The 25,603-nt window shown below is 47.8% G+C and overlaps 2 protein-coding genes and 1 long non-coding RNA gene across 4 annotated transcripts; 2 read left to right on the forward strand and 1 right to left on the reverse strand.

Moving 5' to 3' along the window:
* Positions 1–1,809: 1,809 nt before the first annotated feature.
* On the forward strand, positions 1,810–5,889 carry LOC146428044 (uncharacterized). The gene is made up of 7 exons (XM_085080480.1): positions 1,810–1,901; positions 2,013–2,074; positions 3,218–3,368; positions 3,895–4,148; positions 4,311–4,396; positions 5,312–5,433; positions 5,789–5,889. The coding sequence occupies exons 1-7, from the start codon at positions 1,838–1,840 to the stop codon at positions 5,887–5,889; spliced, it is 840 nt and encodes a 279-aa protein (XP_084936606.1). The 5' UTR covers positions 1,810–1,837.
* Positions 5,890–7,578: 1,689 nt separating this feature from the next.
* LOC146428045 (uncharacterized) lies at positions 7,579–9,120 on the forward strand. Its single transcript, XR_014856217.1, has 2 exons — positions 7,579–8,162; positions 8,779–9,120. It is a non-coding gene; the product is annotated as an uncharacterized LOC146428045 (long non-coding RNA).
* A 982-nt stretch (positions 9,121–10,102) lies between these two features.
* LOC146428046 (uncharacterized) lies at positions 10,103–13,126 on the reverse strand. 2 transcript variants are annotated; one of them, XM_085080698.1, is made up of 6 exons: positions 12,820–13,126; positions 11,823–11,936; positions 11,404–11,493; positions 11,207–11,302; positions 10,893–11,082; positions 10,103–10,212 (listed from the first exon to the last, which is right to left on the reverse strand). In XM_085080698.1, exons 1-6 carry the CDS (start codon positions 12,974–12,976, stop codon positions 10,137–10,139), a joined length of 723 nt encoding a protein of 240 aa, XP_084936824.1. In that variant the 5' UTR covers positions 12,977–13,126; the 3' UTR covers positions 10,103–10,136. The 2 variants fall into 2 exon arrangements, 1 of the variants encoding a protein (XP_084936824.1); XR_014856227.1 differs by having other exon boundaries at positions 10,122–10,212; positions 11,207–11,493; positions 12,844–13,125.
* Between the last annotated feature and the right edge of the window lie 12,477 nt (positions 13,127–25,603).

The following is a 25,603-nucleotide window of genomic DNA, read 5'->3' on the forward strand; positions in this document are numbered from 1 at the left end:
CTGAGGCAGATCTGGGCAGTTCTGTGCAATAAGAAAGTTTGATAAATGATATTTTACACCCAGCACTGAGTTCCACCCAGCAGCACCCTGCAAGGATGAGCAGAGTTTCTGCAGGAGACTCTGCAGGATCTTTATTTCTCCTCCCTGACTGCTCTGACCCTGGAAAAGCCCTTTGCTCCTGCTCCCCTCCCACATTGCTTTAAGGTTGCCCTTAATGACTCCAAATCACTGCTCTGGATGTCTCGTTTATCTTCCCCAAACGCAGCAGCTCTGACTGCATCAACCTCCCTCCCCAACCCCCTCAGACTCCCTGAGCTCTGCAGGCTGCAGCAGATAAACTCCCCCAGGTCGCTTTGCTGTCCTCCCAGAGGCAGCAGGATGCCATCAGAGATCCATCACGCTTTCCTGGGCGGCAGGAGGGTTTTGCTGTTCAAGCCTGGCGAGGCTGGAGGTCACCCCAAATCACGGTTCTGCTCACTTTTTATCCTTTTTATCCTTTTTATCCTGTCAGCTGCTGTTTGGGGTTGAGGTTGTTTCGGAGGAGTTCGCAGCATCTATCAACTCCTCGTCCTTCAGCCCTGCAGCTCTCTGGGCTTTGAGCACTGATTGATTCATTAAATGTCTCCAAAGTCAGGCCATTTGTCTTTTTTTTTTTTTACACTGTATTTTGTTGTCTGTGTTTTGCCTGAGTTACAAACTCTCAGCACAGCACTGAGCTCTGCTTGCTTTTGGTGTTTCACAATGGGATCCTGAATAAAGAAATCCCTGAAACTGAAACTCCTCTGAGGAAATACTATATAAAAAAAGAAAAATTTAGAACACAAACCACAATTTCAAGGCCCAAAAGATGATTGCTGATTACTTCTCAGATTCAGCACTGAGTTATCCAAACCCAAACCCTTATTGATATAATGCCTCAGGAGTGAGGAAGAAAACATCACTTTTAAATCCCCAGAGCCACATTTGGGAGACCAAAACACTCAACCTGAGCTCCAAACCCACACTTGTGATGGTTAACCCACCAAGACTTACAATTTTAAAGTCCAAATCCTCGAATGCTCACTTTATAAGCCCAGTTTATCCTGTCAGCTGCTGTTTGGGGTTGAGGTTGTTTTGGAGGAGTTCACAACATTCCTTATCCTTCAGCCCTGCAGCTCTCTGGGCTTTAAGCACTGATTGATTCATTAAATGTCTCCAAAGTCAGGCCATTTGTCTCTCCTTTTTCCCTGTATTTTGTTGTCTGTGTTTTGCCTGAGTTACAAACTCTCAGCACAGCACTGAGCTCTGCTTGCTTTGGTGTTTCACAGTGGGATCTTGAATAAAGAAATCCCTGGGCACTGAAACTCCTCTGAGGAAATACTATTAAAAAAAAGAAAAAAAAAGGAAAAAATTTAGAACATAAACCACAATTTCAAGGCCCAAAAGATGATTGCTGATTACTTCTCAGATTCAACACTGAGTTATGCAAACCCAAACCCTTATTGATATAATGCCTCAGGATTGAGGAGGAGAGCATCACTTTTAAATCCCCAGAGCCACATTTGGGAGACCAAAATGACCTGAGCTCCAAACCCACAAACCCACAAACCCACACTTGTGATGGTTAACCCACCAAGGCTTAAGATTTTAAAGTCCAAATCCTCATTTAAAAGGCCCTGAGCATCATTTTTCACAAGGCTGCTCTGGAATGCTGGTGGCACTGCGATGTCACAGAGCCTGTGGTGACACAGGGGGACAAAAGTGACACCAGGGAGGTGGATGCTGTGCCCTGGACAGCCCAGAGTGAGGAGGTGCCCAGCATGTCATGGATGTCCCCGGGACTGTGAAACCCACTGCGATGGATTTTTGGGATGGCAACGAATCCCTGTTTGTGCTGCCGGAGCTCAACATGAAACCCAAAGGTACAGGCAGGAGTGTCACCTCTGGGGACAGCAGTGACACACAGCCCGGGCTGCTGCAAGGCTCAGAGCCAGCAGAGGCACAGCATCACCTGGTTTTTCCTCTTTTTTCAGACAAAAAGGCTATTTGGTCTTCTGTGACTCGCATGGTCAAAAAGCAGCTCTTGGAGGGCAAGGTGGGACAGCACAGCAAGCTGGGACAACAGCCTGGGACAAAAACCTGGGAGAAAAACCTGGGAAAAACACCTGGGACAACAGCCTGGGACAAAAACCTGGGACAAACACCTGGGACAAACACCTGGGACAAAAGCCTGGGAGAAAAACCTGGGACAGCAACCTGGGAGAAAAACCTGGGAGAAAAACCTGGGACAAACACCTGGGACAAACACCTGGGACAAAAGCCTGGGAGAAAAAACTGGGACAAAAAACAGCCTGGGACAACAGCCTGGGACAGCAACCTGGGACAAAAACCTGGGACAAAAACCTGGGACAACAGCCTGGGAAAAATCCCTGGGACAAAAACCTGGGACAAACCCCTGGGACAAACCGCTGGGACAAAAGCCTGGGACAAATACCTGGGATAGCAACCTGGGACAAACTCCTGGGACAATAGCCTGGGACAGACCCCTGGGATAAAGCCCTGGGACAAAAACCTGGGACAATAGCCGTGTCCCCCTCGCACACCCAGAGCGGCTGGCAGTCCCCATGGCCTGCAGTTCCCCTTGTGCTCCTCAGAATGCAGGAAATCCACCCCAAAATCATCTGTCGCAGGACAAACAGGGCTGGTGCAGGGTGGTGTCACCTCTGGGAGGTGGCATTGGGTCACTGTAGTCCCCGCAGTGCCCTTGAGCTGTCTCTGCCCCGACTCCAGCATGGATTTGTGGTGGCAGAAGGGAGAGGAGAGGCCCAGGAGGGTTGTCCCCACTGTCCTGCCTTCTGGAGGTGACAGGCTCTGCTCAAAGTCACCATCCCTCGAGGGGAACATCCTCAGCTCTTCCTCCTGTGCCCTCCTCACCTGTGGCAACACAGATTCTTTCCCGTGGGAATTTTCTCTTCTTCTTGCTGTGTTTTTATAAATAGATAAAGTTTTGATGTTATTGAAATGGTCTTTTGGAAGACAGTCAGTTCAAGCCTGGCCAATCAGCCTAGGGGGAGGTTTTGAATTAACCCAATCCAAACGACCTGTGAAAGTCTATATAAATTGTTAAAATAAATAATAAATTCAGGATTCTGTTCACCCGAGAATCTCTCTAGACTCTTCACTCCACCAGCAGTTCCACAGCGACACTCACCCTCTGGGCTTCTCCCTTGTGCTCCAGGGGATCCGAATTCCCACGCTGGGCTGCATCGAGGTGGTGCCCATGGAGGTGCAGGTGGGCAGCAGCACTCAGGTGCTGCCCATGCCCAAGTTCCACATGGCCAGGAACCTCATGCTGGCCCAGAACCTGGAAGAGAAGGATGACCCCAAGGGTAAGGCGGAGGGTTGAAACCCGAAATCTGGGCTGCATGGGGTTAGCACACCTCGTTTCTAAAAGCAGCTCCTGGGACGGGATATCTCCTGGGGAAAAATAGAATAATATATATATATAAAATTCAAATTTTTTTAAAAATTAATATAATTTTTAAAAAGTAAATTTCATATAATTTTAAAAAAGTAAATTTAATATAATTAAATTTAACATATTTTTAATATATTTTTTAAAATTAAAATTTAATATAATTTTAAAATAATGTAATTTAATTTTTAAAATTTTAAATATTTTAAAATTTTAAATATTTATAAATTTTAAAATATATTTTAAAACTGATAATTATATAGAATATATGTCTAAACAATATATATTTATATATAATATATATTTATACATAGTATATCTTTTTATATCTATAAAAGGATAATTATATAATTAAAAAGTATATCTATAATAATACTATTATATATGAAAATGCAATGAAGATAATTTTTAAAAAGTAACCTTCTCCTGTGGTTTCCCAGCCCCGAAGCCAGCAGAGATTCTGAAATATGCCGAAGTGGCCAGGGCCACCAAGCTGTCCAGGCAGAAAGTGGAGTTTTTAATCCTGAGAACCACATCCCTGATGTACCACTGCCTGGAGAAAGCAGCCAACGTGGCCTTCGTGCTGCAGGACGTGGGAGTGATCTTCATCGAGGGCAGCAAGGGCTTCCTGAGGATCTACCCGCAGTTCCTGGAGCAACTGACGGGCTGGAAATTCCAGGGGACAACACGCAGGGTGAGCATTTGGTGTCCCCAGGGCAGCTGTCCGGCTGGGAAGTGGACAGCAGGATGTGGCCAGGCAGGAGAACAATTCCACCCACTCTAGCTGCCCTGGATTCCTCCTCTCTGGGGTTCCTGGTCACTGGGGATGTGCTGGCAGCTCTGTTTCATTCTGCAGCGTCTCCAGGAGCTGGGCTTGGTGATATCCCCGGAACAGCCCATGGCTGCCCTGAGCCCAACCCGCCGCCTCATCCTCTTCCCCAGGTGGGTGAAACCCCCAGGAGGTTTGGCCTCTGGGGACAACTTGGGGCAGTTTGTCCCCATGACCGTGGAGCCCTGCAGAGCAGTGTCACTGTTGAGCCGCTAGCAGAGAAAAGAACCCAGTTCTCAGTGGCAAGAAGGAAAAGACCTTTATCGTTTTGATTTCATCATATATATAGAGTTTTCAAAGGTCACCCAGATTGGTCAGTCAGAAACCTCCCCCTAGGCCTGATTGGCCAGGCCTGCACCGTCCAGATCTTGGGACACTGTTTTTAATAACATCCAAACTTTATCTTTGTTTATAAAACACAAAAAGAATTCTCATGGGAAAGACCTGTGCTAGCCACAGAGCAGTGCCTCCTGGGTGTCACTGCTCCTCATCCCCGAGGGGACACGGGAAGGATTGAAATGCATCCCTGTCGCTGTAGCACCCGGGATGGAGAAATTCAGCACACGAGGAATTCAGAGAGACTTTTATTGTTTACAACTTCTGCTTATGAGTGCTAAAATCCCACAGGTGATTGGTCAGTGGTCACTCACCTCCTGGGGTGATTGGCTGAAGTCTTACAACGCCTAATTCCAAACACTCTCTGCCTTAAAACCCAAAACAGATCAGGAAAACAGCAGGTGTTCGATACTATGTACAAAATCATCTCATTGTTTTCACAGTTTGCATGGGAAAGGAGAGATTCTCAGGGAAACGCTTCTGCCAGCAGCTTTTCAGTATCCACACATCCCCATCGTGACCAGGAATCCTTCCCTGGGTGACCCTATTTCCCAGGACATCCTTGGGGACGGGGAACAGGACTGTCAGAACCTGAGCTGGCAGAACAGTGGCTTTTCCCCAGTGCCCAGCTCCCCTGTGCCCAGGTGATTCTGGGGACAAGGCTCAGGATGGTGTCCTCTCTCTGTCCCCAGCTTTGAACAGGCCTGCCTGCCCAAGCCACCGCCCATGGAATGCCGCAAGTTCTTTCTGCCTGATCCTGAGGTGACCATGAGGAGGAGACTGAATTTGGCACCCCCGGGGATGAAGTGGGAAGGTAAAGCAGCTCATGTCCACAGCAAGGGACAACTGGAGGCTGTGGCTGATTGGACAATCCCTGGCTGTGATTGTCACACGGATCTGATTGTGTCAAAGCTTGGTGACAGCTCGGTGTGGCCGTTTCTGCTCAGGTTGGCTCCACAGGAGCTGAGCCATGGGCTGGGAGTGCCCAAAATGCCCAAAATGCCCAAAATGCCCAAAATCCCTGGTTCAGCAGGAGGGTGGGGGTCTGAGGGCCTGTTCTTGCTCTGGGAAATGACCTCTGCTTTGGGAAGAGACTCTGTCCCCAATCTGTCACCATGGATGGGACAGTGCCAGGCTCTTGTGACAAAGTCCCTCCTTCCTGGTTCCAGGGATGTATCCCATCGTGCCTGTGCCTCCCCGTCCGTTTCCCTTTGCCTGGCCAGGACTGCGGACAGAGATGATGGGAGATAAGGAGACGGAGGACGGGTGAGCTGGAGGAGCAGGGGGTGGGGCATTTTCCTCATCCAGCCAGATCCCGTTCCCCAGAGCCAAACCCACCATCCACAAGAGACTGGAGCTGCTGGGAGCCTCACAGATCCCAGGGGTTGCTCCTCATCCTGTTCCCCAGAGCCAAACCCACCATCCACAAGAGACTGGAGCTGCTGGGAGCCTCACAGATCCCAGGGGTTGCTCCTCATCCTGTTCCCCAGAGCCAAACCCACCATCCACAAGAGACTGGAGCTGCTGGGAGCCTCACAGATCCCAGGGGTTGCTCCTCATCCTGTTCCCCAAACAATCCACCATCCACAAGAGACTGGAGCTGCTGGGAGCCTCACACATCCCAGGGGTTGCTCCTCATCCTGTTCCCCAGAGCCAAACCCACCATCCACAAGAGACTGGAGCTGCTGGGAGCCTCACAGATCCCAGGGGTTGCTCCTCATCCTGTTCCCCAGAGCCAAACCCACCATCCACAAGAGACTGGAGCTGCTGGGAGCCTCACAGATCCCAGGGGTTGCTCCTCATCCTGTTCCCCAAACAATCCACCATCCACAAGAGACTGGAGCTGCTGGGAGCGTCACACATCCCAAGGGTTGCTCCCCTCTGTCCCCCCAGGAGAGCCCAAGGGTGGTGGGGACAGCCAAGTGTCCCAGCTCAGGGGGTTCCTCTCCATGGTTCCATGAGCCCAGCAGCTCCTGTGGTCAGTTTGTGTCCCCAAAGCCCTCCCAGCCCACTCAGGCCACTCCTGTGATGTCCCTCCAGGCAGCTGCCACCATTCCCAGCAGCTGCTGCTGGACAAGAGCAGCCTGGGAGTGACCAAGCCAAGGACAAATCTGTGCCCAAGGACAAAGTGACGAAGCAGAGGGACAAAGAGGCAGCAGCAGCTCAGAGGGATGAGGGAGGAAGAGGACAAAACAAAAACTCCCTCGGGAGAGAGGGAGAAAAGAAAGCTCAAAGCAGAAAAGGAGAAAATAAAGATTCCCTCAGGAGAGAGGGAGAAAAGAAAGCTCAAAGCAGAAAAGGAGAAAACAAAGATTCCCTCGGGAGAGAGGGAGAAAAGAAAGCTCAAAGCAGAAAAGAAATACCCAGCTTGGAAGGGACTCTTGGAAGGGAAGGAGAGAAGAAAACTAGACAAGGAAAAGGAGGAGAAAGAAGGGAATCTCTTGGAAAGGGAGGAGAAAGAAGAGCTTCTCTTGGAAAGGGAGGAGAAAGAAGGGAATCTCTTGGAAAGGGAGGAGAAAGAAGAGCTTCTCTTGGAAAGGGAGGAGAAAGAAGAGCTTCTCTAGGAAAAGAAAGAGAAAGAAGAGCTTCTCTTGGAAAGGGAGGAGAAAGAAGAGCTTCTCTAGGAAAAGAAAGAGAAAGAAAAGGTTCTCTCGGAAGAGAAGGAGAAAGAAGAGCTTCTCTTGGAAAGGGAGGAGAAAGAAGAGCTTCTCTAGGAAAAGAAAGAGAAAGAAGAGCTTCTCTTGGAAAGGGAGGAGAAAGAAGAGCTTCTCTAGGAAAAGAAAGAGAAAGAAGAGCTTCTCTTGGAAAGGGAGGAGAAAGAAGAGCTTCTCTAGGAAAAGAAAGAGAAAGAAGAGCTTCTCTTGGAAAGGGAGGAGAAAGAAGAGCTTCTCTTGGGAAAGAAAGAGAAAGAAAAGGTTCTCTCGGAAGAGAAGGAGAAAGAAGAGCTTCTCTTGGAAAGGGAGGAGAAAGAAGAGCTTCTCTAGGAAAAGAAAGAGAAAGAAGAGCTTCTCTTGGAAAGGGAGGAGAAAGAAGAGCTTCTCTTGGGAAAGAAAGAGAAAGAAAAGGTTCTCTCGGAAGAGAAGGAGAAAGAAGAGATTCTCTTGGAAGAGAAGGAAAAAAGAAAGTTGGACGAGGAAAAGAAAAAGAAGCAAAAGATGCTGCTGGAAGTAAAGGAGAAAAGAAAGTTAGTCCCAAAAGAGGAGAAAAGGGAGTTTCTCCCAGAAGAAACGGCCCAAAGGACATTTCTCCGCGAAGAAAAGGAGAACAGGAAGTTTCTCCCAGAAAAAAAGAAGGAAAGAAAGCTCCTCTCGCAAGACTAGGAGCGAGGTCTCTTCTCGAAAGAGAAGAAATGAAATACCTCATGGAGAAAGTGAGAGAAAAGCAACGTCTTCACGGGCGAGGAGGAGGACGGAAAGCCGCCGCTGGGAGCTCAGTGCTGCCGTATAAAGCCCGGCCCTGGAAGCCGCTGGACCCCAAGGTGTTCCTCCTGCAGCCCCCGGAGAAGGCAGCCCAGGCCCTGAGGGCACGGCCAGAGGCCTTCTGGTCAGTGCTCAAGGACCCCCAGAAGAACATCCTGGCGGGGTACAGGTTTTCATCGTGCGGGATGCTGCCCCCCCTGCCCCACCAGGGCTCCAGAGCGCCCAAGAAGAGGGACACGGTGTCCCAGGGGCCGTGGCCCTGGGTGCAGTGAGCAGAGCAGTGCTTGAGGGGGCAGAGTGGGGTGGGAGAGGAGCTGGAACCATCCTGGGGGGTGTTTTGTCCTTTATTGGAAGAGGGGAACTTCAGAGATCCTTCAGGTGGAGAGGGGAACTTCAGAGATCCTTCAGGTGGAGAGGGGAACTTCAAGATCCTTCAGTTAGAGAGAAGACCTTCAAAGATCACTCAGTTAGAGAGAGGACCTTCAAAGACCCCTCTGTTCTGGAGGATGACCAAGCTGCCACCATGGGTTTATCCATCTCCAGGGCCGAGGGACTCATTTTCCAACAAGCCTCAGGACAGGCAGAGTTCCCAGCCTTTCCCAGGCCATCTCCAGGGCCGAGGGACTCCTTTTCCACCAAGCAGGAGCTTCAGGACAGGCAGAAGCCCCAGTCCCTCCCAGGTCCTGGCCAGGCTCTGTGGGGCTGGAGAAGGCCTGGCTCAGCACAGAGCTTCTCTTCAGATCCCCAGCAGGAGGACAAATCCTCTCAGGAGGCTCTGGGAGCAAAGTGCCACCCTGGAGAGGTGCAGAGAAGGCAGAGCAGAGCCAGAGAAAGTTTCCCTCTCAGCAGTGTGCTGACCTGAAGCCATCCAGGGGAGGCCACAGGGACTGTCCCCTCTCCCTCAGTGACACTCCTGGCTGACACCAAACTCACCCCAAGTGAGCTCCTGACTCCTGCTGGGATGAGGGATGAGATCTTGCATCCTTCTCCCAGTAAGAAATAGGTTCCTACCACCACCACCACCACAGCCCCGGGCAGGTTTTTATTAGAATAAAAATCCCTGAGTAGCAAATTAAATAGAATTCACTGTTCTGTCGGGGGGGTATTAGAAGGGAGGTTTTTATTAGGAGGAAAAAAAATCTCTGAATAGCAGATTAAATAGAATTCAGTGTTCTATTAGGAGGTTTTTACTAGAAGGGAGGTTTTTATTAGAAGAGAAAATCCCTGAGTAGCAAATTAAATAGAATTCACTGTTCGTTCTATTAGGAGGTTTTGACTAGAAGGGAGGTTTTGACTAGAAGGGAGGTTTTTGCTAGAAGGGAGGTTTTTACTAGAAGGGAGGTTTTTACTAGAAGGGAGGTTTTTACTAGGAGGGAGGTTTTTACTAGAAGGGAGGTTTTTGCTAGAAGGGAGGTTTTTGCTAGTAGAAAAAGCTAGTAGTTAGAAGAAAAATCCCTTAGAAGAAAACCCCTTAGAAGAAAAATTGAGTAGCAAATTAAATGGAATTCACTGTTCTATTGCCCATCCCATCCCTTGCACACCTGCAACATCCATTTCTTCTCCCTCAGTCCCGTAGCACATTTAGGTTTAAGAACAGATTATTTCAATAAACGCCTTCAAATCCAAATGATTTATCCTTTCCCCTGTGTTTTATTGTCTCTGTGTTTTCACACACAACAAAGAGGCACCTGCCCATGCTTTTATGCATTATTCAATATTGCAGTGCGTTTTATGGGAATTCCAGTGGGTTTCCAATTGGCTTTTATAGCTCTGTGTATTTCCAGCTCAGATGTTCGCCCTGTTCTATTATTCAGGCCTGGTTTTGTTCCATTTCACACTTCTAACCCAGTTAAAATACGAGATACACCCATATGTATTTAAGAAGTTAATGTGCCAGAAAGGAAAATGTACAAATACGCTTATTAAATGCTGCTAAGAATCAACTGCTCAGTGCTTCGAAATTGATTTTAGTTCCTAGGGTCATGGAATTATTTGGGTGGGAAAAGGTCTTAAATCCCATTCAGTGTGACGGAGCAGAGAGCGAGAATTCCTTCCAATCCAAACCTGCCACACAGACCATTGTGCTGCTTATCTTTATTTAGATTTCTAACACTAAATCCTTGTCTCCTGCCTCGTCCAGGCGCTCAAAGCTGGCTCTCAGAGCTGCAAGGCGCCTGTGGAGAGAGGGGAAGCTGCTGAAGGACCAAAATTTGGCAACCCAAAAATGTCCCATGGCTGGTTCAGCCACCCAGCACCAAAATTTGACAACCCCAGAAACATCACATGCCGTGTTTAGCCACCCATCACCAAATTTGGCAATTCTGGAAATGTCCCATGGCTCATTCAGCCACCCAGCACCAAAATTTGGACACTCTAGAAATGTCTCATGGCAGATTCAGCCACCCAGCACCAAAATTTGGCAATTCTGGAAATGCCTCATATCTGGTTCAGCCACGCAGCACCAAAATTTGGCAATTCTAGAAATGTCCCATGGCTCATTCAGCCACCCAGCACCAAAATTTGGAAATTCTGGAAGTGCCCCATGGCAGTTCAGCCACCCAGCACCAAAATTTGGCAATCCCAGAAATATCCCATGGCTCATTCAGCCACCTAGCACCAAAATTTGGCAACCCAAAAATGTCCCATGGCTCATTCAGCCGCCCAGCACCAAAATTTGCCAACCCCAGAAATCCCTCATGGCTCATTCAGCCACCCAGCACCAAAATTTGCCAACCCCAGAAATCCCTCATGGCTCATTCAGCCACCCAGCACCAAAATTTGGCAATCCCAGAAATGTTCCATGGCAGTTCAGCCACCCAGCACCAAAATTTGTCACCCCCCCCACGTCACTCACTCTTTGATGTCATTTGCCCACGCTGGGGCCACCTTGAGGACCAGCAGGGCCAGCAGGCTGCACACCACAGCCACGAGGAAAGCTCTCAGAAAGACACTCCAGGTGAGTTTGGCGTTGCCTTTGCCCGAGTTCGCCAGGCTCTCCACAGGGCTTGGCTCAGTCGTGGCGTCCTCAGATCTCTTGTGCACACCTGGAGGAAATCCCAAAGCTCTGAAATCCCTGGGAATGGGGTGGAGGGTGGTGGGCAGCTGTCCCTGGGATGGTCACACCCTCCACCCCAGGGGTGGCCAAGGGACACAGATTTCCTGACTGACCCGTTGGCTGAAGGTCCTCCACGTTGTCCCCAGGGTCTGGCACGGCCTGAGGAACCTCCTGAGGTTCCTCCTTATCCACAGGCTCACCCTCCAGCACTGCAGACAGAAAACGTGCCAATTTAATGCCAAATCACTGTTCCTGATGGGAATCTGAATGCTGAGCTTCCCAACCCCGTGGGGTTTAGAGCCACTTGTACCTGGGATGGTTTCCTTCAGCAAAGCCATGACGCCAGACGGTTCCATGAACGGCCAGGAAATGTTCATCACTCCAGTTTCGTTCTTCACACCTTGAGGGAAAGAGTGAAAATTTCCACCCCAGAAATCCCTGGAAGCAGCCTTGGGGCTGTGCAGTGGGTCAGGACTGACCAGTGACCCCCATGGGGTGACCAGGACTGATCAGTGACCCCTGTGGGGCTGGGAGGTGACCAGAACTGACCAGTGACCCCTATGGGGCTGGGGGTGACCAGGACTGACCAGTGACCCCCAAGAAGCCCAGACCCCCTGAAGGAGCTCCCGTCACACCCTGTAGCATTCCCTGTCCAGGCTGAGCTCAGCACAGGCAGAGGACTATGGAATGTTCCAGAACAGCCTGGCGGGGCTGGACTCTCACACCCACCTGCACGAGAAGCCTCGCTCACGTTTGGCTGAGCTGGCAGTTCCCAAAACAAATCAAAAGTCATGTAAGGTCCGGGAGGGTCAGATTCAGCATCTCCATTTTCTCCATCCACTGCTGGGAACAGAGAGGAGTTCCAATGAAATATTTCCACGTATTTTCCATGGCAGGAGCTGTGGTTGGGGTATGGAATGGCTCCTTCCCTCTGGAGCACTGTGCCAGGTGTTTGACCCATGGTGATCCCAAAAAAAAAACCATGCAGGAGCTGTCAGGAGTTAACCCAACCCCAACAGCCCCACAGGCATTGCTCTAGGATCAGGGTGCTGGGATTTGGGATGGAATAATTCCCCCTGCTAGTGTTCTGGGGTCTGAGCCTGACCCACTCCCCTCAGCCAAAAAGGTGCTGAATTGCCTCCCAACAGGATATTGAAACCTAAATGTTCCTTGGAGGGATCTGTGGGACATGTGGGAACTGCAGGACATGTGGGATCTGTGGGATCTGTGAGATCTGTGGGATCTGTGGGACCTGTGGGACATGTGGGACCTATGGGATCTGTGGGACATATGGGACCTGTGGGACCTGTGGGACATGTGGGACCTGTGGGACATGTGGGACCTGTGGGACATGTGGGACATGTGGGACATGTGGGACCTGTGGGACATGTGGGATCTCTGGGACATGTAGGATCTGTGGGACATATGGGATCTGTGGGACATGTGGGACCTGTGGGACATGTGGGACATGTGGGAACTGTGGGACATGTGGGAACTGTGGGACCTGTGGGACATGTGGGACCTGTGGGACATGTGGGATCTGTGGGACATGTGGGACATGTGGGACCTGTGGGACATGTGGGACATGTGGGACATGTGGGACCTGTGGGACATGTGGGACATGTGGGACATGTGGGACATGTGGGATCTGTGGGACATGTGGGATCTGTCAGACATGTGGGACATGTGGGGCCTGTGGCACCCGTGGGACCTCCCTGTCACCTACCTGCTGCGGGCAGCCCTGTCTCACGGGCAGGGAGCTGAGCCCCGGGGGCCAGCAGGGCTATCAGGCACAGCAGGATCAGCAGGGACACCAGGATGGTCAGGGCTCTCTGCACAGCCAGCAGCAGGGTGCTGGCCAGAGCCCACCGTGCCCACGTCATGGCGCTGCCCTGGCTGCTGCCCAAGCCTCCCGTGGTGCCACCTGCCTGTTCTGCACACCTAACCCAGCTGTGTCACCTCTCAGGGTGACCTGTCAGCGACTGTGTGACCCTTCAGGAGCTCTGTGTCCCCTCAGGGTGCTGAGTGACCACTCAGGGAGCTCTCTGTCCCCTCAGGGGCTGTGTGACCTCACAAGGAGCTCCCACCACCAACGTTCCGCCGTCTCCAGGGAGCCCCAAACGTTCTGTGGGTTTCTGGGACCTTTCCCTACCCAAAGCCCTCTGCTCCAGAAAACCCCACACAGCTTGTCCCCAGAGCAAACCCCCAAAACAGGCTTTCCCCATGGTTTTTAGCTGTTTGGTGGAAAAACAGAGCTCAAAAGGGGGGGAAAAAAAGAGCTGTCCTAAAAAACCAGTGCTTTATTTGGGACTGCATTTCTCTGCAAGGGTTAGAATCAGAGAATCCCAGAATGGTTTGGTTTGGAATGGACCATGAAAACCACCCAGTCTGGGACCTTTCCCTACCCAAAACTTTCTTCTCCAGAAAACCCCACACAGCTCATCCCCAGAGCAAACCCCCAAAACAGGCTTTCCCCATGGTTTTTAGCTGTTTGGTGGAAAAACAGAGCTCAAAAGGGGGTGAAAAAAAGCTGTCCTAAAAATACAGTAATTTTTTTGGGACTGCGTTTCTCTGCAAGGGTTAGAATCAGTCAATCCCAGAATGGTTTGGTTTGGAATGGCACAGCTAACTAAAAATTAGCACAGCTAATCCTCAGGGAACAGGAAAGCAGCAAAGCTCCAGTGGGGTTTTTAGAGCCCAAACCTGACTTGTGGATGTCCAAAGTGCTTCCCAATGCCACATCCTCTTTCTAACCTCCAACCCCTCCAGGGGAGGCCAAATAAGATGAGGCTTGGAAATTACAACAGGCCAAGGATTTCCCTGACATCCTGCAAAACAAAACGTCCTGGATGAAAGTTTTCCCTGCTGTTCTGGATTCTGTCTTCAACAGCTGCTTAAAACTGCATTTTCATTACCCTGAGGAGGTTTGCTTACCTGATGCCCTTTTTCCTGACACACTCTGGCACTCACACACACTCCTCCCCATTCCTGTTTTTACCATTTTTTACCCTTTTTCTGTGGAAATGCTGGTTCTCCTCATTCCAAAGGCTGTGGAAAAACTCCACTGTCAGGTTTAACTTATTAGCTCTCCCTAACAAAGGGCCGGAGAAGTTGGTTTTGCATTAAATGCCATTAAATATTAACATGTTTACACAGCAATGCCAGCCTGCAGTTACACACAGCCCTGGAGTGTTCCTGCCTGCTTTTCCTGGAGGATTCCAGGCTGAGTTCATGGCTTTTCCTATGACTTCCCCCAGCACAGATGCAGCTGGTGGCTGAAATGCCCCTGCTCTGTTCTAGGAACTGCCAAACGAGTTCCTTCCAGCAGCACCGCAGATGTTTTGAGTGATTTTGTGCTGAAACAAAGCCAGAGCTCTCCGATGAGCATCAGTCCTGTGGGGCTGGAGAGATGCTGAGATGCTTTGCCAGCCCTGGCATGGCTCAGCTGCCAAAATATGCCTGATTTTAGGAAAAAAACCCCATGTAGGTATCTAATTCTGCCTGGATTCTGCTGTGGGGAAGGTTTTGGCAAATAAAACGATGTAGGATTGGCTGGTTTCATGTTAATCCTCCAATCTGTGTGTGTGCAGCCCTGCTTGGGAGTGAACCAGATCCGGGCACGAGGTTTGATCCAATTTGCTGTGGTTTTACCCCAAAACGTGGCAAATATGAGGTGGGAAGGAGCAGAAAAATGAAGCTTCATCTTGCACAGATGATGATTTTCTGAGAGCAGAGATGTCAGCTGGTGCCCTGAACTCCTGGGGAATTTCCTCCACAGAATTTCCTCCACGGTGGAGAGAAGGGTTAATCTGTGGGCCAAAGCTTGTGCTGTGGCTGCAGCAGAAATGCAGGGGTTTAATCATGAGAAAATAATCCTTAGGCAATTTAGATTTGGTTTAATTTGACTTTCCACCTCGATCCCAATCTCCGAATTTTCCCCCCTGAGCTCAGGGTTGTGTTTTGGAAGGGCAGCACCCTGCCAGAGATCTCAACTGGGAAGGATTTCTCCATCCACTTAGAAAAAAAAAGATTTAATTACTTTGATAAAACTGGGAGTTGGTTTGCATCTTCTCGCTCCCAGGGCAGTGCTGTCCTTTCTCTTGTGTTAAATAACTTTAACACCAGTTTGCATCACCACCCTGTCTCTAAACGTGTGCTGAGGTGTCTGTTCTTTGGGGAACTTTGGGTAAATATTTAGGAATCCTGATAAAAATCCATTTTGTTTAATTAGTGCCTCAATTACGCTGGGAATTACCCCGGAGCACAGAACATTTGTTTCCGCAGTTGTGAGTCAGAGTGGATGGGAGAAATCTGAGATAATGACAGAGTTGCTCATAGCCCAGAAGTCTGAAAGACTCTGAAAGGAGTTTATTTAGGGTGGAAACACCAGGTAAAAACTCCCCAAACCCTCCCAGGGGAAAATCCCAAATTCACCTGCTGGGAATGCAAACCCCACGAGGCTCCTTCCCCAGTTCCCTGCCTGGCTGCAGTGGGGATTTGCTGTGGGAGGCTTGCCAGAGCTGTGCAGCCTCAGGGCTTGATAATGGATGATCTAATCTGGTGTTGGTGGCAGGAAAATAAAAATCAGGGCTCTTGGAAGGTCGACAGGCAGCATTTCTGCTCTTGTGCTTGTCGTTGCTCTGCAATGGCTCGGCGAGTGTTGGGAAATAAACGTGGGTTTTGATCCCAGTTTGATGCAATTTCTGTGTAATTTATCCACCTCTTCATCTCTGTTTGCATCGCAGGCAAAACGCTGGGGAAGGGAAACAGAAGCTCTGACTTGTAGAAGGCTTTGTTTTCCAAATTTCCCGTTTCTAAACAGCATCGCTACCAAATCTCACTCATCCTGGGGGGAAGAAAAGGTTTTCCTACATCATAATTAGCACTGAAAAAAAATGCAGTTTTGCCAAGTAGGTGTAGGAACATTTTAAATGCCATCAGTTTTGGAGAAGGCAGGATGCAGAACATGTTTGCTCAGGGCTGCCAGACAGTGTTTACTAAAGCAGATGATGCTGGTGGGTTTTGCCTGATGCTTTTCTCTCCTCACAGGCTGCAGAACCCTTTTGTTCAGAGCTTTGCTGTCACCAAATTCCCTCTGCAGAGCTGCAGGATTCCCTACAAAGCAAAGGAGTTCTGCTCTGGTTTGGGTTTTGAAGACTAATTTTGGGCTGGGGGAAGAATCCCGGAATGGTTTGGGTGGGAAGGACCTAAAAGCCACCAAGTGCCACCTCTGCCATGGCAGGGAAATCTCCACTGTCCCAGGGTGCTCCAAGCCCTGTCCAGCCTGGCCTGGGATGGAGAAAAAGCCTTTTGATTCACATTCTTTAGAGAACGAGGATTTTTATTTGGATTTAGCACTAGATGGGGCTAAAGGACTAAAAAGAAGTGAAAAAAAACCCAACTGGCTGAGCCGTGAGATGTGAAAACCTTCGGGAAAAGCAGAGGGAAAATCAGTGGGGTGATGGATGCTGTTGGGGTGTTTTCACTCGGGTTTAGGAGAGAAAGCAGAGCCTGTGAGGTGTTGGGCTGTCAGCACTCCTGAGGGGTCAGGGAGGTGCTGTGGGCTGGGCTGAGGTGTAAACCATGAGTAGGACATGTTGGGCAGCAGCTCTCGGCTGGGGGATCCTGATTTCTGACCAAATGATGGATTTTTAATTGATTCTTTTCCTGAGTGGTATCAAGGGGACTTGGAAAAGCAGAATTTCCTCATCTTCCAACCTGCAGCGTCCAGGAATTCTCCTGAAATGGCCCCAGGAGACACAACTGAGGGGGAAAGAGACAATCTTGGTGTGGATGAGATCATTTTTACATTAATTATTTCAGTGTTCTACTGGGTGACTTTTTATTTGTCATTTCTGCTTCCAAAACACACCAGAAACCTCCTGGTTAGGTTGTTACTCACTGGAATTTCCCTCCTTCCTGTCCTATCCAGGTAAAAAACCTGTTGGTTATCAGATGAAACAGGGAAATAACAAATTTACTCTCAAACACAATATCCCTTGACTGCCATGGTTAAGAATCTTAACTCTCCTTATCCATCCTATTGCAAATTGTACTCATTAATCCCACTGCAAAATATCTTTATAAATCCCACTGTAAACTATCTTTATCAATCCCACTGCAAATTGCATTTATCAATCCCACTGCAAATTTTATCAATCCCACTGTAAACTCTCTTTATCCATCCCACTGCAAATTGCATTTATCAATCCCACTGCAAATTTTATCAATCCCACTGTAAACTCTCTTTATCCATCCCACTGTAAACTATTTTATCAATCCCATTGAAAATTATATTTATCAATCCCACTGAAAATTATATTTAGCAATCCCACTGCAAACTATTTTATCAATCCCACTGCAAATTATCCTAATCAATCCCATTGAAAATTATATTTATCAATCCCACTGCAAAATATCCTTATCAATCCCATTGCAAACTATCCTTATCAATCCCATTGAAAATTATATTTATCAGTCCCACTGCAAATTTTATCAATCCCACTGCAAAATCTCTTTATCCATCCCACTGCAAACTATTTTATCAATCCCACTGCAAATTATCCTTATCAATCCCATTGAAAATTTTATTTATCAGTCCCACTGCAAATTGTATTTATCAATCCCACTGCAAATTGTATTTATCAATCCCACTGCAAATTGTATTTATCAATCCCACTGCAAACTATTTTATCAATCCCACTGTAAACTATCCTTATCAATCCAATTGAAAATTGGATTTATCTATCCCACTGCAAATTATCCTTATCAATCCCATTGAAAATTTTATTTATCAGTCCCACTGCAAAATATCCTTATCAATCCCATTGCAAAATATCCTTATCAATCCCACTGAAAATTATATTTAGCAATCCCACTGTAAACTATCCTTATCAATCCCACTGCAAATTGTATTTATCCATCCCACTGCAAATTACCCTTATCAATACCATTGAAAATTATATTTATCAATCTCACTGCAAACTATTTTTTTGAATCCCACTTCAAATTGTATTTATCAATCCCACTGCAAACTATCCTTATCAATCCCATTGCAAACTATCCTTATCAATCCCACTGCAAATTATCCTTATCAATCCCATTGAAAATTATATTTATCAGTCCCACTGCAAATTGTATTTATCAATCTCACTGCAAACTATCCTTATCAATCCCACTGCAAACTATTTTATCAATCCCACTGCAAACTATCCTTATCAATCCCACTGCAAATTGTATTTATCCATCCCACTGCAAACTATCCTTATCAATCCCCCGGCAAAGATCTGCTGCTGCACCATTTTTTCCCTGCATTAACCTGAGTGGTTTTTGTGTGCAAACAAAGATTTCAGTAAAACTCAACGACCAGCTGTTTTCTCATTTGCTCCGCGAGTGTGGAAACATTTAATGAAATTGCTTATGGTTTAGCGATTTGTATGACACAAACAATATTTCCCTTCTGTCAGACCCGGGCCAATCTGCAATTGCTTGAGGATGTAAACACGAGCAAACAAACCCAAACAATTTAAATTAAATGCCTAATGTACCTGGGGAGAGATTATCTGCTCTGCTTGCATCTTCCCTCCAAATCTGCTCGCGGTTGGGGATCCTGTTTGTTGCTCAGTGGTTTATTGCACAAATATTTCGGTGCTGAGGGATTAACAAGGGTGAGAGGATGGGCATTTTTGGAGGGAAGGACTGAAGAAATCCAGGATACTTTTAAAGGTGTGGTTTCATGGTGGAAAAATGAAATATCCTGAGTTGGAAGGGTGATGGGATGTTGGGAGAAGAGGGAAAAGAGGACTCATCACTGGGGCAGGGAGGAGATTTTAGTGCACAATTCCCATTTCCCTCAGGATAGTGCTGCAGCCTGGATGTTCTGGACTTTGCAGCTGATTTTGGGGTCATTTTTGGTGTGAGAATTTCCCTTCCTCTGTCCATCTGTGGTGTGGTGGGATGGAGATGTCTGTGTGGGTCAGGGTTTGCCTTTCTCTCGTTTCTGTGCCAAGAACTCTGCTCTTGAGCTCTTTACCATCCCAGAGGAGCTGTGGAATCCCTGCATCCCTGGAAGTGTCCCAGGCCTGCTTGGAACATCCTGGGATGGTTTAAAATGTCCCAAGGTGGAACTGGATGAGTTTTAATGTCCCTTCAGCCCCAAACCCCTCTGGAATTCTACAATCCACCCTTTTATTCGCCAATATTAGGGCCTTGAAACCTTTACAAGTGAGTAGCAAGGAGAGCCTTTGCATCCAGGGGGAAAAAATAAAAGAGAGAGAGGAAATTCAGGATGAATTTGCAAAAGCTGGAGACCTTATGGAATCCTAAAATCTGCTTTTCTGCAAGGGGAGAATGTGGCACTGAGACCTCAGGCTGTCCCCTCAGGCTGTGCCAAACAGACCTGTCAGCTTTCCAGAGACATCCCTGTGAGCATTAGGGTCACTCAGGCTGGGAGGAAGGTGGTTAATTATCAATTAGGGGACATTCCTAATTGGGGGGGGGAAGGGAAGGGAAGGGAAGGGAAGGGAAGGGAAGGGAAGGGAAGGGAAGGGAAGGGAAGGGAAGGGAAGGGAAGGGAAGGGAAGGGAAGGGAAGGGAAGGGAAGGGAAGGGAAGGGAAGGGAAGGGAAGGGAAGGGAAGGGAAGGAAAGGAAAGGAAAGGAAAGGAAAGGAAAGGAAAGGAAAGGAAAGGAAAGGAAAGGAAAGGAAAGGAAAGGAAAGGAAAGGAAAGGAAAGGAAAGGAAAGGAAAGGAAAGGAAAGGAAAGGAAAGGAAAGGAAAGGAAAGGAAAGGAAAGGAAAGGAAAGGAAAGGAAAGGAAAGGAAAGGAAAGGAAAGGAAAGGAAAGGAAAAAGGGAAGAAGGAGCTGCCATTGGAATATCACACCAGCTTTGGCATCAGACAGGCAGGAGCAATGCATTGAAGAGAGCAGCAGAAAGTCTGATGCCACCTACGCTCCTCCCATGCGAGTTTCAATTATAGCTCCGGACTTGGCTGAGCCGTGGCACTGAGCCCTCTGCTCAGACAGCTTTCCCACCACTCAAATCAGCTCCCGAGGGTGCTGTGGGGAGCAGGATGTTGAAATCAAACCCTGTTCGGAGGAGTCATCCCGGGTAGAGCCTCGGAATGAAGCTGAACCTCCGAGCAGGGCGCAGGAATTAAGCCAAATTGCGATTTTGTTTGATGTATTCCTCCGGTTTTTCCCGTTTCTGAGGGGAAGCTGGGAGGCAGCTCAGTTCAAGAAATGAACTTGTGACTGTGAGAGCTCTGTGGGTTTTTGCCAAGAGACAACTCTAATTGATTTCCTTGCGCTGGGAGAAGTTATTTTCGGGAAAACAGGGCATTCCTCACCGCGGATCCAAAGGGAATTTTCATCCTTTGGCAGAGGTGGAAAATTCTAATTTGAGCAAGCAAAAGGGTGAGACTTTGCAAAGCCTCACCTGGAGATTGCTGTGCTCAGGTTGGCTCGGTCTGCAGGCACTGGCACAGGAGAAATGTGCAGGAATGAATTTTCTGTCTTTTTGAGATGTGAAATTCTCCTTCTCCCCTCCGTTCTCTCCTGTCGAGGCACCGCAGGAGCCCACGGGGTGTCAGGAGAGGATGTGGGGAGTGACAGCAGCTCGGGAATGGAGTCTGGAGAGGTGAAAATAGCCTGGCAGTCTCGGTTAACTTATTCCTCTTTTTTTAAATTTTTTTAAAAAATTTTTTTCCTGAGCCTTATTAAATATTTCACAGCTGAAGATGAACTCTGGTGGGATTGAAATGTCATCAGTGGGTTGGCTCTGCCAGCATCACCCTCCACCCAAGAGGGCTGAATGCAGGATTTTGAGTGTGTCCTTTGAGAACCCTTCTATTCTTCTTTTTTGTTTTAAATTTGGGATTTTTTGTGATTTTTTAATGTGATTTTTGTGATTTAATGTGATTTTTAAATGTGATTTTTTGGGGTTTTTTTGTTTGTTTGGTGGGGATTTTTATTTGGTTTTGGGGGTTTTTTGGGTTTTGGTTTTTTGTTTGTTTTCTATTTTGTTTGGATTTTTTATTTGTTCATTTTTTGTTTGTTTGGCTGTTTGGTTTTTTTACTTTAAAATACTTCTAAAACTTTCAAAATTGATTGGGTTTTTTTGGTTTTTTTGTTTTCAAATTGAACTCCAGGCTTCGAGACGAGTTGACACAAATCCCGGGGCAAAGAGGGAACTAAATACTGCCAGAGAAAAAACTTCCAATCCATGAAAATCTTTTTCACAGAACCATGGATTGCTTTGGGTCGAGAGGCACCCTCAGCACCACGGAGCTCCAACCCTCCCTGCCACTAAACCAGCCTGTTTTTCTCTAAAAACAAAAAGCAAACCCCCAAAAATTCTGGATGATTTCCTCATCCAACCACCTGGATGCCTCAGGATTGTTTTTTTCCGAGTGTCAGCTCCTGTTGAGGCTCAGGGAGCAGATGGAAGTGTGCCTGTCAGAGCAGAGCATTTATATTTGTGTTTCTTAATGCCAGACCAGTTTTAAAAGACAGAGACTTCCTAAAAGAAATGAGTCTTGAAATCTAAGCCTTGCTGGGTAACTAACCCAAATAACACCTTCCATTATTTAGGTTGTGAGCAATAAAAAATACTCTTGGCTCACCACGGAGAGATTTCTCCATATATTCTCGTTTTTGCTGTAAAATTGATGAATCTGTAATGCACTGCATAATTAAACATTGCAGGGATATTGCTTTGGAGGACAAGCGAGTAATGAAGGGGATACAGTAAATTTTGGTGATTACAGATACAATTGGTTCGCCCAAGCACTGCATGATCTGCTCTGCAGGTTAAAAGAAAAAAAAAAACCCCAAAGAACACAATTTCCATTAAGCTCTGCGCTGCTCTGCTAGCAACGGATTAGGCTATTAAACTATATTTTTTCCATTAATAAAACAAATGTTAACGCACTGTTTGATGCTAATAACCAAACCATTGCTGGAAGCAAAGCTCCTGCCATTAACATTCATCACATCTCGCCTAGGCTGGGGATGAATTTGGGGTTTTTTTCCATCGAGGTGAGGTGGGAAGCACAGCAGGAACTTGCTGCCCTCTCAGCCTGCTCGTGTTTGCTGTGTTCTCGTGGACAAGGCTGATCAGAGAGCTGCAGAGAGCTAAACTTTAAACACATCCAACCATCTGCTGCAGCACATCGCTGGCTTCATTAAATTGTATTAATTCTCACTGAGCCAAACCTGCTCACAGAGGCAGAAAGCTCTGCCTGTTTCCAGACTCCACCAGCAGGCTGGGGATGCTCCACCAGCTCTCCTGGTGCTGCACAGACAAACATCTGCCTGCCCTGAGCTTTTTGCTTTGCAGCTTGTTTTGGGCATAGCCAGGGAAACCTGGAGCTGGAATTCCACCTCTCCTGGTGAATCCAGCATGGCTGGATGTGGCTGCCCTGCTGGGATGTGTGTGTTGTTAGCAGGGTGTGGGGATGGTTGAATACCTCGTCCAGCTGTTCATATGTTGGTTTTTACCTTGTTTAGGGACTTGGGAGAAAGTTCAGGAGGAAGAATTTGGTGTCTTCAGGGGGCTCAGACTGGCTGCCTTGCTGGGGTGTGGTGTGTGTGTTGTTATCAGGGTGTGGGAATGGTTTAATGCCTCGTCCAGCTGTTCATATCTTGATTTTTACCTTGTCCAGGGACTTGGGACAAAGTTCAGGAGTTCAGGAGGAACAGTCTGGTGTATTCAAGGGGCTCAGACTGGCTGCCTTGCTGTGGCGTGGTGTGTGTGTGCATTCATCAGGGCATGGGGATGGTTTAATACCTCATCCAGCTGCCCATGCCTTGATTTTTACCTCATCCAGGGACTTGGGAGAAAGTTCAGCAATTCAGGAGGAAGAACCTGGGGCCTTCAGGGGGCTCAGACTGGCTGCCTTGCTGGGATGGCTGTGTGTGTCATTATCAGGGTATAGGGATCACTGTCCAGCTGTTCATATCCTGATTTTTACCTTTTCCAGGGACAAAGTCTGGGAATTCAGGAGGAAGAACTTTGACCCTTCAGGGGGCTGCCTCTCTGGGGTGAGTGTTTGTGCTGTTATCAGGGCATGGGGATGGTTTAATACCTCATCCAGCTGCTCATATCTTGATTTTTAACTTTTCCAGAGACTTGGGACAAAGTTCAGGAGCTCAGGAGGAAGAACTTTGACCCTCCAGGGGGCTCAGACTAGGTGCTGCTCACTGCAAGGAGAGGCTCTGGGTTTTTTTTTTCCCCATCTCCTTGTCAGAGGTGGTTTTTCATTAACCCTTTCTCCCCTGGCACTGCTGCCAGCCGGCTGGGCACAGAGCAGGACAGGAAGCACCTGCACTCTGTTCATTGCTGCTGCTGTAAAACTGTGTGCAGCACAGAAATGGGGATGTTTGAATGCAAACAACCATAGCTGCAGATCAAATCCACCCCAAGGGGCTGGCTGGGGAGCAATTTGGGCGATGATACACTCCACATTTCCCCTCCCAGGCAGAGCAGAGGGCACAGGCAGCTCTGAAACATCAAAAATCCATTTCCAAGGCCTGCTGGAGCCCTGAAAACCACAGTGCAGCGCACAGGTGTCTGTCACTGATCACAAATAAACAAATTCGAGGGCCAAACAAGCTGCTGGGGTGTTGGGGCTGCAGGCACAGCTGTGCCCTCTCCACCCAGAGCAGCGCTTTGTGCTCAAACGCTGCGAGGGAAGCGCAGTTGGCGAGTCAAAGGCAGCAAAACCCTTCTCCAGGCAGGTTCAAAGGGATGCTGCTGAGCCATTCAGCAGAACATTTCTGAGTCCTCCAGCAGCGCGGCTGCGTCAGTTCTCAAACGGATCAATTCTCAAATGCGCCAATTTACAAATGTGCCTCGCGGAGCAAACCCAGCCATTTACCAGGACGCTTCTGAAGCCTGCACAGACCTTAATTTGCCTTATCAAAGGATAATCTGCTGTGTCAAGGCTCGGGAGGAGGCTTGATTAAAAAGGCAGTTGAAGTGTGAATGCTGGCAGCTGAGTGGAGCAGGAGTAGTGTTTATTTAAATGCGTTTAATGAGTGATTTCGGTGACGTGGATTTAGATTTGCAGCAGCGATTCTTCCTCCAGCAGGGCTCAGGTTTGCCTTTTGGGTTTGTCTTTTGCTGCTGAGATGATTTCTCTGCTCTGCTGCAGCCCCCAGGCTCCTGGGGTTAAACTCTGGACAAACCCAGCAGGTTCAGCACCCTGAGTTTTTTACTGAGAGCAGGGAAGGTCAGCAGCCTGGGATTTTGGGGTTTTGCTGTGCTGTCCTGGCAGGTTTTTTGGTCTCACAGTTGTCCTTGCCTTGTGTGAGCTCCAGGGCTCAGTTTGGGACAGTTCAGTTTCAGTTCTAACAGGATTTAAGAGAAGTATTTAAATTAAAATGAACACTTCTTTTTGGTCTCCCTGTTGTCCATCTGCAGGTTTGAAGTGAAGCCTTGCCTTGTGTGAGCTCCAGGGCTCAGCTTCAGTTCCAACGGGATTTATGAAAAATATTTAAATTAAAATGAGCAATCTTGGTTTTGGTCTCACTGCTGTCCTTGCCTTGTGTGAGGTCCAGGGCTCAGTCTGGGACAGAGCTCAGCTTCAGTTCTAACAGGATTTATGAAAAATATTTAAATTAAAATGAACAATCATGTTTTTTGGTCTCCCTGTTGTCCATCTGCAGAGTTGAGGTGAAGCCTGTGTGAGCTCCAGGGCTCAGCCTGGGACAGAGCTCAGTTTCAGTTCCAACAGGAATTATGAGAAGTATTTAAATTAAAATGAACAACCTTGGTTTTGGCCTCACTGTTGTCCATCTGCAGGGTTGAGGTGAAGTCTTGCCTTGTGTGAGCTCCAGGGCTCAGCTTGGGACAGAGCTCAATTTCAGTTCTAAGAGGCTTTATGAAAAGTATTTAAATTAAAATGAACAATCTTGTTATTTGGTCTCACTGTTGTCCTTGCCTTGTGTGAGCTCCAGGGCTCAGTTTGGGACAGAGCTCAGCTTCAGTTCCAACAGAATTTATGAAAAGCATTTATATTAAAATGAACGATCTTAAAGCTGTGCTTGAAAAACAAATTAAACCTCCTCCGACTCTTTTGGAATTGAGGATAAAAATTCCACTAGGCTGCAAATTATTATTCTTGGTAGGACAAATAAAAATAGATTTTTTTATCCAGAGCTTTGACGCCTTCAGCACTCAGCCTCACCCTGCTGGGTGCAGAGGGAGTGGCTGTTCATTCCTACCTGGAAATCTCCTTTGGGATCACAAATCCACATGGAATTATGGCAAAACCCCACTGCTGTTTGGAATAAAGCTCTAGCAGAAAACTCCTGATCCCTTTTCTCCCCATAACACTGTTGGGGAGAAACAGAATAATGTTATGTAGTATTAAGTGAAGCAAATACATTGTGTTTGAATCCCTGCCCTGTAATTACACACGGCACAGTTCAGTAGCTGGAAACAAACCCAGTTTTGAATAAAATATGGTTGTTTCTGCTACCACTGCAACGCTTGGGCTTGTAATTTCCC

The sequence above is a fragment of the Lichenostomus cassidix genome, chromosome 22, assembly GCF_008360975.1.
Source record: "Lichenostomus cassidix isolate B80296 chromosome 22, HeHo_3.0, whole genome shotgun sequence".
In the NCBI taxonomy this organism is placed as follows: Eukaryota; Metazoa; Chordata; class Aves; order Passeriformes; family Meliphagidae; genus Lichenostomus; species Lichenostomus cassidix.

Excerpts from the sequence above, each read along its gene's own strand:
- LOC146428044 (XM_085080480.1), top strand. The coding sequence starts at position 1,838 with ATGGATTTTTGGGATGGCAACGAATCCCTGTTTGTGCTGCCGGAGCTC. Across the intron at positions 3,369-3,894 it reads AGAGAAGGATGACCCCAAGG|CCCCGAAGCCAGCAGAGATT; the intron begins GTAAGGCGGAGG and ends GTGGTTTCCCAG. Across the intron at positions 5,434-5,788 it reads CCCGGGGATGAAGTGGGAAG|GGATGTATCCCATCGTGCCT; the intron begins GTAAAGCAGCTC and ends TCCTGGTTCCAG.
- LOC146428046 (XM_085080698.1), bottom strand. The coding sequence starts at position 12,976 with ATGACGTGGGCACGGTGGGCTCTGGCCAGCACCCTGCTGCTGGCTGTG. Across the intron at positions 11,937-12,819 it reads GACAGGGCTGCCCGCAGCAG|CAGTGGATGGAGAAAATGGA; the intron begins GTAGGTGACAGG and ends CTCTGTTCCCAG. Across the intron at positions 11,494-11,822 it reads GAGCGAGGCTTCTCGTGCAG|GTGTGAAGAACGAAACTGGA; the intron begins GTGGGTGTGAGA and ends CTTTCCCTCAAG.